At 40.4% G+C, this 15,398-nt stretch overlaps 1 protein-coding gene across 1 annotated transcript in view; it reads right to left on the reverse strand.

Moving 5' to 3' along the window:
- Positions 1 to 15,398, reverse strand: part of SLC2A13 (solute carrier family 2 member 13) — a 149,064-nt gene that overhangs the window by 102,996 nt on the left and 30,670 nt on the right. Inside the window, exon 3 of the mRNA XM_048300626.1 lies at positions 12,937 to 13,145. Within this exon, the coding sequence (XP_048156583.1) occupies positions 12,937 to 13,145 (209 nt within the window). The remainder of the gene's footprint in view (positions 1 to 12,936; positions 13,146 to 15,398) is intronic.

Below are 15,398 nucleotides of genomic sequence, written 5' to 3' on the forward strand. Positions count from 1 at the left end.
TCTTAAACAGAAATACTCAAGTATATGCAGAATCACAACAAAAATGTTCAAAACACCGTTATCCATAAATGCGATATTTATCTCTGATTATTCTAACCATTCAAAGGGAAAAAAAACATACACAAACTGACCACTACAAGGAACAGTGGAGTGATCCTCTCCTCATAGGAAAAAGACACTCAACAGAATAGTAGTTTCCTAAGGGGGAAAAGAAAAGTGCTAAAAAATGACCAACGGTTTTTGGTGAAGGAATTGCTGATGGTAGGGGTGGGTTTTTTGTTGTGGGGAAGTTGTTTTGGGTTTTTTTCAGGAAAAGGAAAACCTGAAAACAGGGGTAGAGACGGACCGGTCTTACTGATTCTTTTTAAATTTTCTTTAATCGTTTTCTCAATTGTTAACTGACCTGATCATAGCTCTATTTGTGCAGGTATTTCTGGAACATGATTGAAATACTGTTATATATTTGTAAAAGCCACAATTTCCGAAGAGTTCATAGCAAAAATGGCAAGAAGAAAGCCTAAATTAACTAGGAAAATTATTCATTGTGAATCATTCATGCAGCAGTAGTTATCTTGTGCACACACACACATGCTTCAACCACAAAAACCCCCTCTAATCTAGATGGACACTTTCCAGGAGACTTGTAGTATTTTAGTATACAAAATAGTGTAAAAAATTCCTAGAAAATACTTCACTTATAGAAACACCCCAAAAAAGAGTAAGCCCCCAGACACATTCATTCAGATGGTAAAAGGAAGAGGTTGTGCTCACCCTTCCTGTTCTGGAGTGAAATAACACAAAGTGAAAGCTCTTTCCTAGGGATTTGGCTCAATAGCAAGGCCAGCACATTACTACACAGTTGTTGAGCATCTCAATGGCTTAGGGGATACTGCTAAAAAAAACCCAAACAAGCAACACACGACCAAAAAAGAAAGCAGAATTCTAACTTTTTCTTGTCCAAAACATCATGAATAAAACACAATTCTGAACTAGTTCAGCCTTTGTAAAAACTACAGTCGAACAGAATCAATGTAAAAAAAGAACCTGTTTCTTATCTCCTAGATGAAAGCACTAGGCCCAAATATATATTCTAGTCAAAGAGCCAACATGGAAGTACCATACCATTTTTCATTTTTTTTCCAAAGGAAGAAATCTCAACAACTTGCTTTCTTAACATAGGGAAAGCTCAAGAATATTTGTGGAAAAGAAGATGGGTAGTTGGGAGATTACAGCAGCAACATACGCAGCAACAAACTACATTAAAGCTTTTGTTTGTTTTTTTCCAAATTCAACTTCAGTCAAACAAAACGCAATCCACATATAGCAGCAGGCCAGTTATGGTAGATGTCACATTGCTTGACAAGATTTGCTGCAATGTTCAGTGCATGAATACTTTAGATTAACTATCAGGCAGTGTGCAAAGATGGCTGCTTATTCTAAACCAAACCCTTCAGGTTCACTAGAAGAACAAAGTGTCTGGAAAGCAGGAGAGAGAGAGCAAAAAAACACCCAATGCTGTTATTTTAAAAGACAAGAGAAAAGATAAGGATGGACAAAAATCAGGCAGACAATACCTTGACGAAGGTCTCCAGAAAGAACAAAGCCTTATTATATTGCAGAAGCAGAACATGGCCTTATGTAAAAGGAATAAGCGCAAACACTGTTTATAACCCTTTTCTCTCTCTAATGGTTTCTTCCTATTAACAAAATACTTCAATTTAAACAGGCTGCATGAACACTGTGCTCACCTGACTACTGAATCAAAGCAAAACTACTGCTATTGAAGAATCATTAACATCTGCTAGATGGACCAAGCCCTACCCTTGTGCAAAGCCTGTCACATAAAAGGCTACAGAGGAAGAGTCAGCTCTGCACTGATGCAGGTCATACAACACTGCAAAACAGCGTTATCTAAAAATCTTTTTTTAATTTTAATGATTATACTGAAAAGGCTAAAGTGGGACCAATAGATAAAGACTGCCCAGCTACCTGTCTTCAGCATCTACATATAAATATTGTTATTAAAAATCCTAAATCCATTTTAGAGTTTCTACTCATCTTCACAAGGTCTGAGAGCAAAGAAGCTGCAACATTATTTCCAACTTTTCCACAGAACCTACTCTAAGAGCTAACTCAAAGAACCATATTACTAAGCTTAGCAAAGTGTTAAAAATATTCCTCAGCAGTCTATAAAAAAAATTCCCCCATATCCATTAACATTTTCACACATCTCTGTATAATTTGTCTGAATCCCTGCTGCATGCAAACAGGAGACTCAAGTGGGAGAATTCGACTTAGAATTGTGTATTCAGTGCAGATGCTGGATTCAGCAGAGAAATGATGAAGAACTAGGCCTTTTTTTTTTTCCTTCCTCCCTTTTCTAATTAACTGAGCTCTTGAATACCATTTGCAGCTCTAGAGGCACCATAATTTTATTACTCCTTAAGAAAGATATACATAAATAGAAAAAGTAGATCTACAATTTCAGATGAGAAACAAGTACATCAGTGTAATCATGTCAAAAAAACCCCAAGTCCCAAAGCACAAATGTGCTGTGAAGGCAGTGTGTGCCCACCTCTCTCACAAGAGTACACAGGAAATTCAAAACCATGTTTCCCGTTTCTAAACACAACCGAGCTACCACACTGCTGGCACCCCAATTCACACCCAAGCTGCCCTTCAGCACACTGCTTTTAATTTTTTCTGTTTCTTTTACTATTAATCATGTTATACACATCCATTTTTCTTTTTGTTGACCAAGAATATTCCCCCCAAGCCCTTCAATTTCACTTTTGCAGGAATCTTTTGTCCAGCTTTCCCAAAACCTCATCACATGCCGCACTATTTTTGGGGTTTTCCCCTGACTGAGAAGGAACTATTGTAAATGTAACGAATGTTGTTTAAAGTTTATACTATTATATAGAAGACTTTTAATAACAGGCCAAGTCATACAACTAAGCACTACTTCTCAAAAATCCAAGAAATATGTCTAGCTTATCACTTTCCAGCACTGAACTGAGCTCTGAGAAGACATGGAAATTGGGGCCAAAAGCCATTAGCTTCTAGCAACTCATCTAGGTCAACGCAGTTAGAATAATTTAAGTCCAAAAACAAGTAGGTTTTGTGTTAAAAGAAATAGATATTTTTCTATAAATTTGAATTTCTGTAGCTATCCCTAAGAGACAATAAACAAGAAACAGAGTGTAGTGGTTTGGTTTAAAACATCCATTACTTACTTATCTTCCTTCTGTGAGATAAGAATTAGGAGAAAGCAAAAGCAGCCACAATACTTAAAAGAATATAAAGAAGTTTATTAACAGACCTAAAAGAAGGAAAAAGAGTCAGACTAAACCTTCAGAATACTTCTCTTCCCCCCACCTTTCTCCCTTCTCCCACTGACAACCTAAAAAGACAACCCTTGAGATTCCCAGTCAGTTTACCACCTCTGTAACAATCTTTTTCAGTTCACTTAGGGAGACGAGTCTCTCTTGCTCATGCCATGGAGACATCTCCACAAGAAACAGTTCTCTCATGGATTCAATGTCACAGCAAGACAGCCGCCCAGGATGGTTCTCTGCTCGCATGTGAAAGTCCCTTCCCTTGACTTACAGCTTTCCCCACAACTGTTTTCGAGGGTCCAATCTTGAGCTACTGGGGTACCATTTTAAGGTTGAGCTGCTCAGAAACAAAGGTTCTCTTCACCTATCTCTGGGAGTATCTTCAGCTCCAGGAACAGAGGCCCTCCTCCTGCCCTGGGAGCAAGGGTCCTCATCACTTTCATCTCTCTCTGTTCAAGCTTCTCATCAAATCACAGCTACTTCAACATTTGCTTGTTTCAGCACAGGTACTTTTGCTCACAATTGGGAGTTTGAATGCTCCACCCCCCCCATGCTTTCATGAAATTACAACGGGTACTCTGATGTATCATAGTCCATCACCACCATAGCTTTACAACAGAATTTCAGCTTCTAGGCTTGAAGCATCTCCTCTTTCTCCTCCCTCAGGGTCTCAGCTCTTCCTTCTTCATTAACTTTAGTGTCTTTATGGTGTTTTCTTCACTTGCCTCCACCTTTCCTCTTACTCTGATTCAGGAGAGGATTGACGTCTGCAGGCTTCATTTGTTCTGGAGGGAACTTACAACACTAGAAGGCTTGATCTCACCTGGGCCCCGCAGCTGGAATTCGCCTCTCACTGTTGATCACCTCATCTTCGCCGGGCGGCAGCCGCAGATGAATTTTGGCTGCACTGGAGGGGGCCGCCTGCATGGAGCAGGGCTGGGGGGCTGGGGGGGCCGGCCTACGCGGAGCAGGGCCGCGGCTGGAGCAGGGCCGCGGCTGGAGCAGGGCTGCACGGCTCCGGGGTGGCTGTGTCCCGACCGGCCCGGCCTGCGCGGAGCAGGGCCGCGGCTGGAGCAGGGCCGCGGCTGGAGCAGGGCCGCGGCTGGAGCAGGGCTGCACGGCTCCGGGGTGGCTGTGTCCCGACCGGCCCGGCCTGCGCGGAGCAGGGCCGCGGCTGGAGCAGGGCCGCGGCTGGAGCAGGGCCGCGGCTGGAGCAGGGCCGCGGCTGGAGCAGGGCCGCGGCTGGAGCAGGGCCGCGGCTGGAGCAGGGCCGCGGCTGGAGCAGGGCTGCACGGCTCCGGGGTGGCTGTCTCCCGGCCGGCCCGGCCCGCACAGAGGGGGCTGTGCCGGGTGTCCAGTGAAGCAGAAGCGGCTGAGATCTCAGCCAAGCCGCGCCGCGGCCGACCCGAGCAGGGCTCGGCCTGGCCCCGCTGAGCCACGCCGTGAGCCCCCAGTTACCTGTCCGAAAGCCGGCAGCAAAAGAGCTTTCCTGGGCTTTGTTCATTCTTAAATGTGGATCACAGAGGCGTGTCGAGCTTCTTAAGTGGCTTTAAAAAGTTGCCGATGTTCAAACTAGCCGGTTGATTGGTTCTGTTGGGTCTAGAGGAAGCTGTAAGCACCTCTTTGCAAAACAATCACTTCCGTGGCTGATGGAGCCCTCTTTAACCAAAAACCCAAACTATGCTAAACCATGACACAGAGATAATTATAATACCTGAGAGCCAGCCAAAACCGTCTAATTCTGGCTGCTCATATTATGAAAGAAAAATAAACTATTCCATTTTAAATTGTCCAGAGGGGAGGGGGAGGAAGCATAGGGATTTGTTTTTCTAGCACAAGTTGCAAATTCCTATTTCCTTGGACATGACTGAAACAAAACACACTATCCTTTATTCCCAGCCTCTTCTTTAGACAGTTTTTGATTTAGAAGAAATTCTCTCTCACAGAAGGATGTTAATTAGTAGTCTTACTCTTCTAACACTTTTTCACCCTGAAACCTAATTTTGTTCACAAAACAGATACCTGTTCCTAAACAAAGCATGGGGAGCAGCTGAATGTTCAGTGATGCATTCCAATAGTGTTTCCAGACATGTAGTCCCACAAGCAACCTCAGAAGAGTAGCAGTTCTGAACTATACAAACATCAGCAAATTTGGGTTCAATCTGTGAATGTCATTTGGCTTAAAGCAAATTCATTATGCTCAAATCTGTTGTTGAACTGATAAGAGATGAAGTATTTTAAATTTTATTTTACAGACTTGTAATTTGAATTTTTTTGTAGGCTTCAGAAGCTGTGAACTAATAAAATGCTTATGAATACTGTCAATAAAAAGCTAAGTGTACTTCCAGAAATTTCATAGTGGATATGAAGTGGGGCAAAGAAACAAAACTAAACCAAAGTGTCCTGCCTTTCAGTGCTTCCCTATACCTAGAGGAAGTTTTACCAAGTTTTACTTTTCCTGTCCTTCAGGACTACCATACAAGAAATCTGTCTGGAATTCAGGCAAAGCACACAACTGATCTGTGATCTTCAGACTGGCCATTAACCACCATTTCCAGATAAACATTCACTTTCTGTCAGTATATTGAAAACCAAGGTGAAAGATTAAGGGATTGGTTTTGGTTAGAAGCCACTGAAGCAAGACCGACTTGAAACACCCTGCCAGGTAAACACACTAACAGCAGGATCCTTAAAGTATAAGCAGAGCTCCAAGATACCAGAAACAACCTATTATTTTTAAAATATAGCAGTCATATTTCTGGACAAGGCAAAAAACAATAATGTTTTTTATAAATTGTATGTCTCAAAGGTCATATCTGCAAGAATAAGTTACCCTTTTAAAAGACTTTAAGGATGAAAGAGAACCAAAAATTTTATCTCTCTCTATTAATAGTTTCATATAGTAATCCATACTTTCAATACTCCTTGCCAAGTTCTGTAGAAAGCTTTTTCTTGCTATCTGATTGCACACTAAATATAGCTAGCATACTTTGTCTCCATGTTTCATTTGCTTACACTGTATGAATTTTAATTATCCAGGAGTGCCTTTTTTATGGGTTCAACTCGAAACAAATTCCCATGGAGACATATACAGAAATAATTTATGTTCTTAAGGGAACAAAGTAACACTCCTATATAAAAAATGGTTAAAGTACAAGAATGAAACAAAGACATTCCTCTCAGGTACCTCTTGCATCAGCCAAGTGTCCCACAAAACCTAAAGGCAAAACCCACTTGGAACTGAGCCTGGCATTCGGTTTGCCAGAAGCAGGAATTTCAGGCTGACATGTCTACCACCCATATTGTATTTGGGGACTTCTTCAACAAATCCTTAACGTAAATCCTTTGTTTCCTTTTGCCCCAAAGTCTTCCACCTAATTTCATGGTTACAGATAACAAAAGCCACTAATTATCATAAAAGAAAAATTAACTTCAAATAAGGTTTTTAGTGTCTGGAAGTGGAACTATTCAGAGATCTGCACAGTCCTACCAGAGCATCACAGTATTACCACGTTTCATTAAAGATTCCAGCTGATATCCAATAATAATAAGCATGACCATCTCTTTTTCAACATCAAGCATGTCGGGCAAAGGCCTTGGGATAAAAAGGACTCCCAGAAGCAAGGAGAGAATCATGATTAAGAATGAAAACAGTGCAAGCTTCTAAATATCCCCCTAGAAAGATGCATATCAAATGGTTCCAGCCAAAGCCATAGGAATACTAACAAGTTAAAATACTACTTAAGAAGAAAAGGTACAAGAACTAGAAATACTGGAACCAGGAAAGACTAAGGGTCCAGATCTCCTGCCTGATCATGTTGTATTTTAACTCTCTCTTTAAGTTAAATGGATAAAACTGCAAGCTGAAACCTAATAGCAATGAGGTGGTTTTACCTTTCTGTCATAACACATTTATCTCCAACAGGGAAATACAAAACATTAAAATGGAGACTGACTCACTGATGCAATAAGAAATACAGCAAACAAAGTTACGTGAGTCGAGCCTACAACACTGAAAGAGTGGCATCTTTCCTGGTGTCACAAAAAAAGCTTGGCTATTACAAAAAAGCGCACTGAAATAATGAAAACACAGGAAAATGTGTAATCTAGAAGCAGTGCCCACCACATACCATTCTGGTACAGATGCAGAATGCAAGGTGAAACAATATTACATTGTAATGATCAATTTTAGAAATGTCTCACTGAATTTCACAGAAGCAGTGCAGTTCCATGCACCACCGAGACCCAGTAGTTACATGGCAAAATTAGTACGTACAACACGTGCAAAGAAGACATCTTCACGATCAGACTGACACACATACATGGATAACAACAGATAACAAAAGGCAAAGGTCCACATGCATAACAGATAAGGTCAAGAATCTCAACCCTAATTCATAAATTAGAGAAATGTGGGATAAATAGAGCTGGGGGAGATTACACTGCTCTCCTAATTACCATTCATAGTTACACGTCCTTCATCTACACAAAAATAAATGTCTAGTCTTAATGCAAATGACGTTCATTTCATCAAGATGCTAAGTTAGTCCCAAACACATCACTTCTGATTTTGTGTGAAATACCATCCATGCATCCTGGCACATCCTGAGTACAGCTACACAGAAGAGTGTGAGGAAAAGGCATGCAGTTTGCAGACACTTTTCACCCAGAAAGACAGTATAAAATGATGCTTTTCTCCAATCTGCATTGAACATTGTAGTACTGTCGGGCATATGGAAAATTAACAATCTGTTTTAAATGTCTCCATTGGATGCTATAATGATTTCTTTCCAGTCAGAAATGAGTACTATATTGGCAGCCAGTAAAACTTTTACAAAAGGTGTGCTAGACAGCTTTATTTTTACGCACAAACTACCACATTAAATTCACTCTCAAGTGCTCACTCCACAACTAACATCACAAATCCCACACTTTAATTTGCTTAGGAGCACAGGATTCTTCATCTATACCCATGGCCTGACAAATTTTGTGGCCTTCTACGATGGGGTTACAGCAGTGGTGGATAAGGGAAGGGCAACAGATATCAACCACCTAGACTTGTATAAAGCATTTGACATTGTCCTGCATGACATCCTTGTTCCAAAACTGGAGAGATGTGGATTTGATGGATGGACCACTCAGTGGATAAAAAATTGGCTGGATGGTCACACTCAAAGACTTGCAGTCTCAGCATCCAAGTGGAGAGAAGTAACGAGTGACAATCATCAGGGGTCAGTATGGTGACACCTTTGTGAGCAACATGGACAGTGGGATCAAGTGCACCCTCAGCAAGTTTGCTGATCAAGCTGTGTGGTGCAGTTGACACACTGGAGGGAAGGAATATCATCCAGAGGGATCCTGACAAGCTTGAGAGGTGAGTGTGTGAGAGCCTCATGAAGTTCAACAAGGCCAAGTGCAAAGTGCTACAGCAGGGCCATGGCAATCTCAAGCACAAATACAGGATGAAGAATGGATCAAAAGCAGCCCTGAAGAGGACTTGAGGGTGCTGGTGGACAAAAAGCTGGACATAAACCACCAGTGCATGCTGGCAGCCCAGAAAGCCAACCACATCTTGGGCTGTGTCAAAGAGATGTGACCAGCAGGTCATGGGAGGTGATTCTCCCGATCTACTCTGCTCTCACAAGACCCCCACCTGGAGTACCACATCCAGCTCTGGGGCCCCCAGCACAAGACAGATGTGGACCTGGAATAAATCCAGAGAAGGGCCAATAAGTTGATCACACAGCTGGTGCATCTCTCCTACAAACACAGAATGAGAGAGTTGGGGCTGTTCAGCCTGGAGAAGGCTCCAGAGAGCTCTAAGAGCAGCCTTCCAGTATGCAGAGGGGGCTTACAAGAAGGCTGGAGAGGGACTTTTTACAACGGCATGGAGGGACAGGACAGGGGGAATGGCCCTAAAATGAAGGAGTGTAAGTTTAGATTAGATATTAAGAGGAAATTCTTTACTGTGAGGATGGTGAGGCACCGGATCAGGTTGCCCAGAGAGGTTTTGGATTCCCCATCCCTGAAGGTGTTCAAGACTGGGCTAGATAAGGCTCTGAGTAACCTGGTGTAGAAGGTGGTTTCCTGCCCTTGGCAGGGGGATTGTAATTAGATGATCTTTAAGGTCCTTTACAGCCTTAACCATTCCATGATTCTGTGATTAAGCCCCTGTGCCAGCACTTACCTGCATTGCTATGACTTGATTGCCTATTTTTAACTAAGGTGCAGTACAGAACCTCTGCCTTAACTGTACTAAAAACTACAATTCAGCAGCAGTGTGAGTCAGACTTGTTTTGCCAGGAAGAGTTGTGCCAGAATGCTCTCCCAGCAATGTCTTTGATCCTCCTCTCAACTGCAAACCCCTTCAGACCGCTCTCTCCCTTTTCTCTCCATAAGGCTTCAGAACCTAAGCTAAGCTCTAGGGAATCTGTGAGATCCACAGCATATTTGAAGGGGAAGGCCACTCTGCGCCTATAAATTACTCTTTGCACAACTCTTGGGGAACACTTTCTAAAATCTTCCTCATTCCAATTTTCCTATCAACAGCTTGATTTTGTGCTACAGCATCTGAGAGTGGGATGATGTCAACAGATGATGATTACCTGGACTTGACCAAGATTTGACTTGTCTTGCAATGTTACTGCAGAATACAGTGCCCTCCCCTCCACTTCTCAAACTGCATGGTTACAGCACCAGAAGTCACACTGCAAGTACAGAACACAGCATGCAAAAGCAGTATCCATGACTGCCAGAAAAATGTCATTTGCATAACCAGTCACGAGGAAAGTATTTGTCAAAAAGGTACATTATTTTCCTGATGCCAATCTCAAAATGCTAAAATATAAGGTGCTAAGCAATATCAGCAGCACTAATTTGATTGAATATATTGGAAAGGATACAGAAATGTGAATCATTCACTTAATAGGTATCCCATAACTGTACAGAAGACTTCTGAAGCAGAAGTTTCTTGCTGAAGGCATTTTTTGCCATTTTGAAGACAGAAGCTGCTTGATGACCATGTGAAAAACGCAATTAAGTTCTCCAGTTTTATGACACACATAAAAAACAAACTTTAAAGTAGCTTAAACAATACAGATGAAGTTTCCCTATGATTCATTCTTCCGTTATGAGAACAGCTGATGAAACAGTTACAAAAGGCATTACAGTTTTTTAGTGTGGGACTGGAGAATATGTTATGGCTACATTGTGTTACTCCCTTGCAGAGAAGGAGTCAAACACAGCCTTAGTTTCACTTAGAAAGTGATGCCCTAAGGAACTGGCAAAGATGCTCGTGTACCAGTCAATGAAAAACAGCATCTGCCCTTTTTCAAGAAATAAAAAGACAGGAAAGGAAAAGGCAGTTCTACCTAAAAGTAAGCCAGATGATTTTCAATCTGCAAAGTCATCTTTCCTTGAATGTCATGTACACATACTGTCAGTTTAGGTTTACTAAAGTTTTTTGTGAAACTGGAATGAGGTTCAAAATGTCTGATAGGAATTACAGTCATTTGTCATTGCTATTTACTAGCATTTTAAAACACTGTCTACCACAAATAGGAGAAATTAATAAAAGAAGTTTTACAGTAGTATATATAAAAAACCCCAAACAAACAAAAAACCCCCACAACTAATATACCCATTGCAAAAAAATAAAAATGCAAAGCCTTTGCAGAAGCACACACTTAAGTTGTCAATACCTGAAAACCTGCCAATGAAACCATGAACAGAAAGTTGCTTTTGCACTACACAAGCAAAATCCAATACTGGGGATCCAGACAACTCCTCAAAAAATGAAAGCAATTACAATTTAACACCACCTGTAAATACTGCCTGTAAGTCATCGAAAGGTAACAAAAGCAACCTATGTCTTGATGCTGACACAACATACCTCTTTATAACAACGAAGATCTTGAGTTAAATGAGATGAAGTACAATTATAATCAAAATAAAAAGTGACCATAGCTGTCTAATGCCTGTCTGCTAAGCATTTATAACAAATGGGACAGCATATACTTGTAACTACCCTCATTTTTTTAATGCCCTTGGGTGACAACTCTGAATCTGTAGATTACCTGAGAGGAAAACACTGATTCTCTGTAACCAAGATTTCTCCTAGGAATGTGCTTGATTTAACTAAACTCCAAGAATACAGTAAGTTTTTGGGGAAGTGTGTGGGGGAAACGAAAAGACCTGCATATCCCTGACAGCAATTGTAATTAGTGCCCCAGTCCAAGTTACAAATGTATAGAGGACTGATTTAACAGTGGAGCAGTCCTACTGCACCTACACCACCACATGTGATTCACAACTGTGAAAAAGCATCATGACAAAAGATTTAAGAGTGACAAGCAAGGTCATACCTTATGGTCCAGTGATGGAAAACAAGTGACTGAGTAGGCCTGTTCCTTTTATTTCTACAAAGCGTTAAACTTTAATACTAGACATTAAGTGGTTTTCCACAGAACTGAATAGCCCAATCCCTAATTACAATGAAGAACCTCAGTACATGACTATTAAGCCCAAGCTGTTCTATGAATATCCACTTCATCTTTTTAACAAATTAGCTTCAATGAACTTCATTTCCCAACCCCAAAGAACTGGGAAAAAAAAGTATCCAAAGCCTCAAAAACATAACGTGAGGAAAAATCCCCAGCCCTGGTTCACACTAGTGATGAATATTTAGAAAATCCTTCAACTATATGTCAAATAACTTTTTCTAGACACATAATTATTTATTGTAAGGTTCAAAGGCAAACTCAGTGAGGCAGTGAGAATAGATATTATAAAATGCTGAATCTCAATTTACACAAATGTAAAGTAACATCCATTTTTCTTTCCACCAGCTCTGAGAAGTTACAGTATTTTCCTATCAATGATAACTCTTACTTAAGAGCCTTACTTGACATTCCCAGGTTTACATTTCCAGCAGAAAGCAAAGAAAAAATATTCAGAGTACAGAAAGTCAATCGAAAGGTAATCTTATTTTGTAAGTACATACATGAACACAAAGTTTTGAGCAAATATGGCATAAAGATTCAAGAGAGTGAAAAAAGGATTTGATTTAGGTGCCTTATTCTCTTGAGGGCAGATCAAAAGGACTTTCAGAAGCTGCTTTTACAGAAAAAGAATCTCTGTATGACAGGCCTAGTTTTGTACATCTTTCCAAAGGCTTCTTGTCTAGAATGCAGTTTGCTGGGAAGGGGCCTCTGGATAATTGAGGCCTTCGGACCTCTCTGGTGTCAGTTTGGCCTTTTCCACTGATGAAAGAAACCAAACTTTATTATTTCCACTCTTGGAGATGTCCATTCTTAAACAGATCAATTTTCTGAAATCAATTCTCACACAAGCATAGGTGGTATAAACTTAGAATCCTACACAACTTTACTTTTCCCTCACTTAAGAAATCAGAACCTAATTTAAAAGTGCAGAATCATAGAAATATCTTCATTTTTAAAGCTACCAGTACATGAAATACTTCAAAGAGCAAAACAGACAAGAAAAAGCAAAACATCAAGTTCCCAGAGGCTACAGCTTCAACATTTCTTCTGATTTTTATCTCCTCATTGACAGAGTGGCCAACTAGTACTCAGCATACCTGCTCCAACTTCTTTTTCTTCTTCTTCAATGTTGTTTTTGATACTGTCGTACTCCTCATCAATCGCCTGGTTGCCACGCATTTGAGACAGAATTCTCCTTGCTCTCTGAGTCTGGCCTTTCTGAATGAGCCAGCGGGGACTTTCAGGAAGAAACAGGAACCCAAGAAACTGTATGACTGCTGGTACAGCCGACAGGCCCAGCATATACCTGGAAATAAATAAGCAAATAGATAAATACCTAATATTTGCCTACAAAACCACACTATGAGAAGATTCACTTGCACCTATTCGAACTCTATTTACAGATGAAATCTTCCACTCCTCGAATTCTTTCTCACTGTAAGTTAAGGGGGCAAGAATCATATTCTGCAGGTATTTTAGAAAACATGACCCTTTCCTTCATTTTCAGGAAATCTCAAGGACATGTTGACTATTCTGCCACCACTGACTCTACTGCCCCTGGTCCTGATGACACTAAGTTAGACTAAATAAAAATCCTGAAATATTCTACTAGTTTGGAAACTGATAAGCCCTTCAGTGACAATAATCAACAGAAAGAAAAAGCAAATGCATGGAGAAAACTGGGTACTGTTGATGTCAAAAATGAGATTGAAATCCTGCTAATTGTTTCACTGACATATTAAAAACAAACAAAAAAATAGCCAGAGAAAAATGCATAATTTAGTCAGTAGTACATGTACACAGACACATGTGCCAGTTTTACTTTTGAAGATTTCTGACTATAAGCAGAAACACTGCAAAAAGTTCATTCCACCAGCACAGCAATTTACACCAGATTATTTAGAGAGTCTGCTTTTAAATCTTCAGCCAGATGCAGTGTTAGGTTTTAAATCAAAAGTATTTTGATCCCCAAGGGTAACTTTTTACAGCATTACAGCTAGTTCTCTACTCAACAGAGAATTACCACTGGTAAACGCACATTTATGCTTCCAAAGATCAGCACTGACACCTGTGGCAACACCCAGAAAGGGCTATTTGCTCCATCCAAAGTGGGGGAAAAGGCTGTGGAAGACAAGCACACCACCAATTTTCATGGGTGGCTCTGGTCTATACGTATAACATCTTTATATTTCTTCAATAAAACAATAAAAGGATAAAAAGAATTGCAGAACAATGTATAATTTTCTTCTGCTTTTTAAATCTGACCTTTTCCCATTTACACTTCACCAAGATTCTCTTCCCTTTCATTAAAGACTTTAAACAGTGCTGGTGCCACCTGTACATTATTGCTGTTACCATGGGTTTCACATCAGTGGGTATAATCATTAAAACACCTCCAGAAACCAGTACCTCTGAATACTGAGGTAGCCTGTACTCATAAACAGATTCACACCGTGACATCAGTCAGGAGATGAAGGAGATTTGCTAATCTCTCCTCTAGCTCCTCTCTCCATACCCCAGGATGCATGCTTTCACAGGTGATTCTGCAGTCTCTCACCTGGATCTTTTTATAAAGCATGCATGAGATTGCTAATTGAGTAGGAAGGAGAGAACAACCATTACTGAAAACCTTATGTTAGGGCAATGAATCAAATGTATTTGTCAAGTCCAAATGCATTTTGAGTAAAAATGGAAAAATACTTTCTTAGAGGCAGTGGTGGATTTAACAAAGGAAAACATGGGCAGTATAACAGGCAGAAAACTAGAGAATGGTAAAAAGAATACCCAAAAGGCAATGCAAAGAGGATGGCCATCCCAGACAATGTGCATGCACACCAGTTTTCCCACCCCCAAGCTAAGCCCTCAGGTTCTTAACACCAGCCAAAATTTCCAAAGGTGATACAAGCAAATCTTGCTCTAGAAAGAGCTCGATGAGCAGCTCTCTTTTTTTTTTTTTTTTTTGGTAACACCTTAAAAATTATATAGCTCATCATTAGTTAAAAAAGAAAAGAATATGAAAGAAAATAAATTCAAACCACAAAGTTTGTGGAAGGCTTATTAGTTGAGTCATTTTTGGTCAACATATCTAACAGTGTTCACTAATTCACTAATGTTCTCATTCATTAACAGCTTCATTTCTTCCTACGCTTTTCCTTCTCCATAAACATTTTGGTAGCTGTATACAAAATACATAGACCATTGAAGCTCACCAAATTGTAGATTTGATATCTTCACTGGAGTGGTATTTAGAAAGCCTTTCTTATTTCAAATGAAGAGTAAAACAAATTCATAGACATTAAAAATAACTGCTGTATCCTGTCAAAGTGCACACAAAAGTATGTTTTAATGCATCTAAGTAAGCAGATTTAGTCCTTCAGACTCCTATTACCTAAATTTCTGCTCCTCCAAAGGCCTTCAGTCACTTAAATGCAGCAGAGCCTCCAGAACTAAGCAGTTGGGTGCCTGCAATCATCTTAGGAGGCAAAATCAATCAAGGCTCCAGAAAGCTTGATCCAGCCTGTTAAAGCTACCAGCTGGACTCTATGGACTCTATTGGATT

The sequence above is a fragment of the Corvus hawaiiensis genome, chromosome 4 (genome assembly GCF_020740725.1).
Source record: "Corvus hawaiiensis isolate bCorHaw1 chromosome 4, bCorHaw1.pri.cur, whole genome shotgun sequence".
Taxonomy (NCBI): domain Eukaryota; kingdom Metazoa; phylum Chordata; class Aves; order Passeriformes; family Corvidae; genus Corvus; species Corvus hawaiiensis.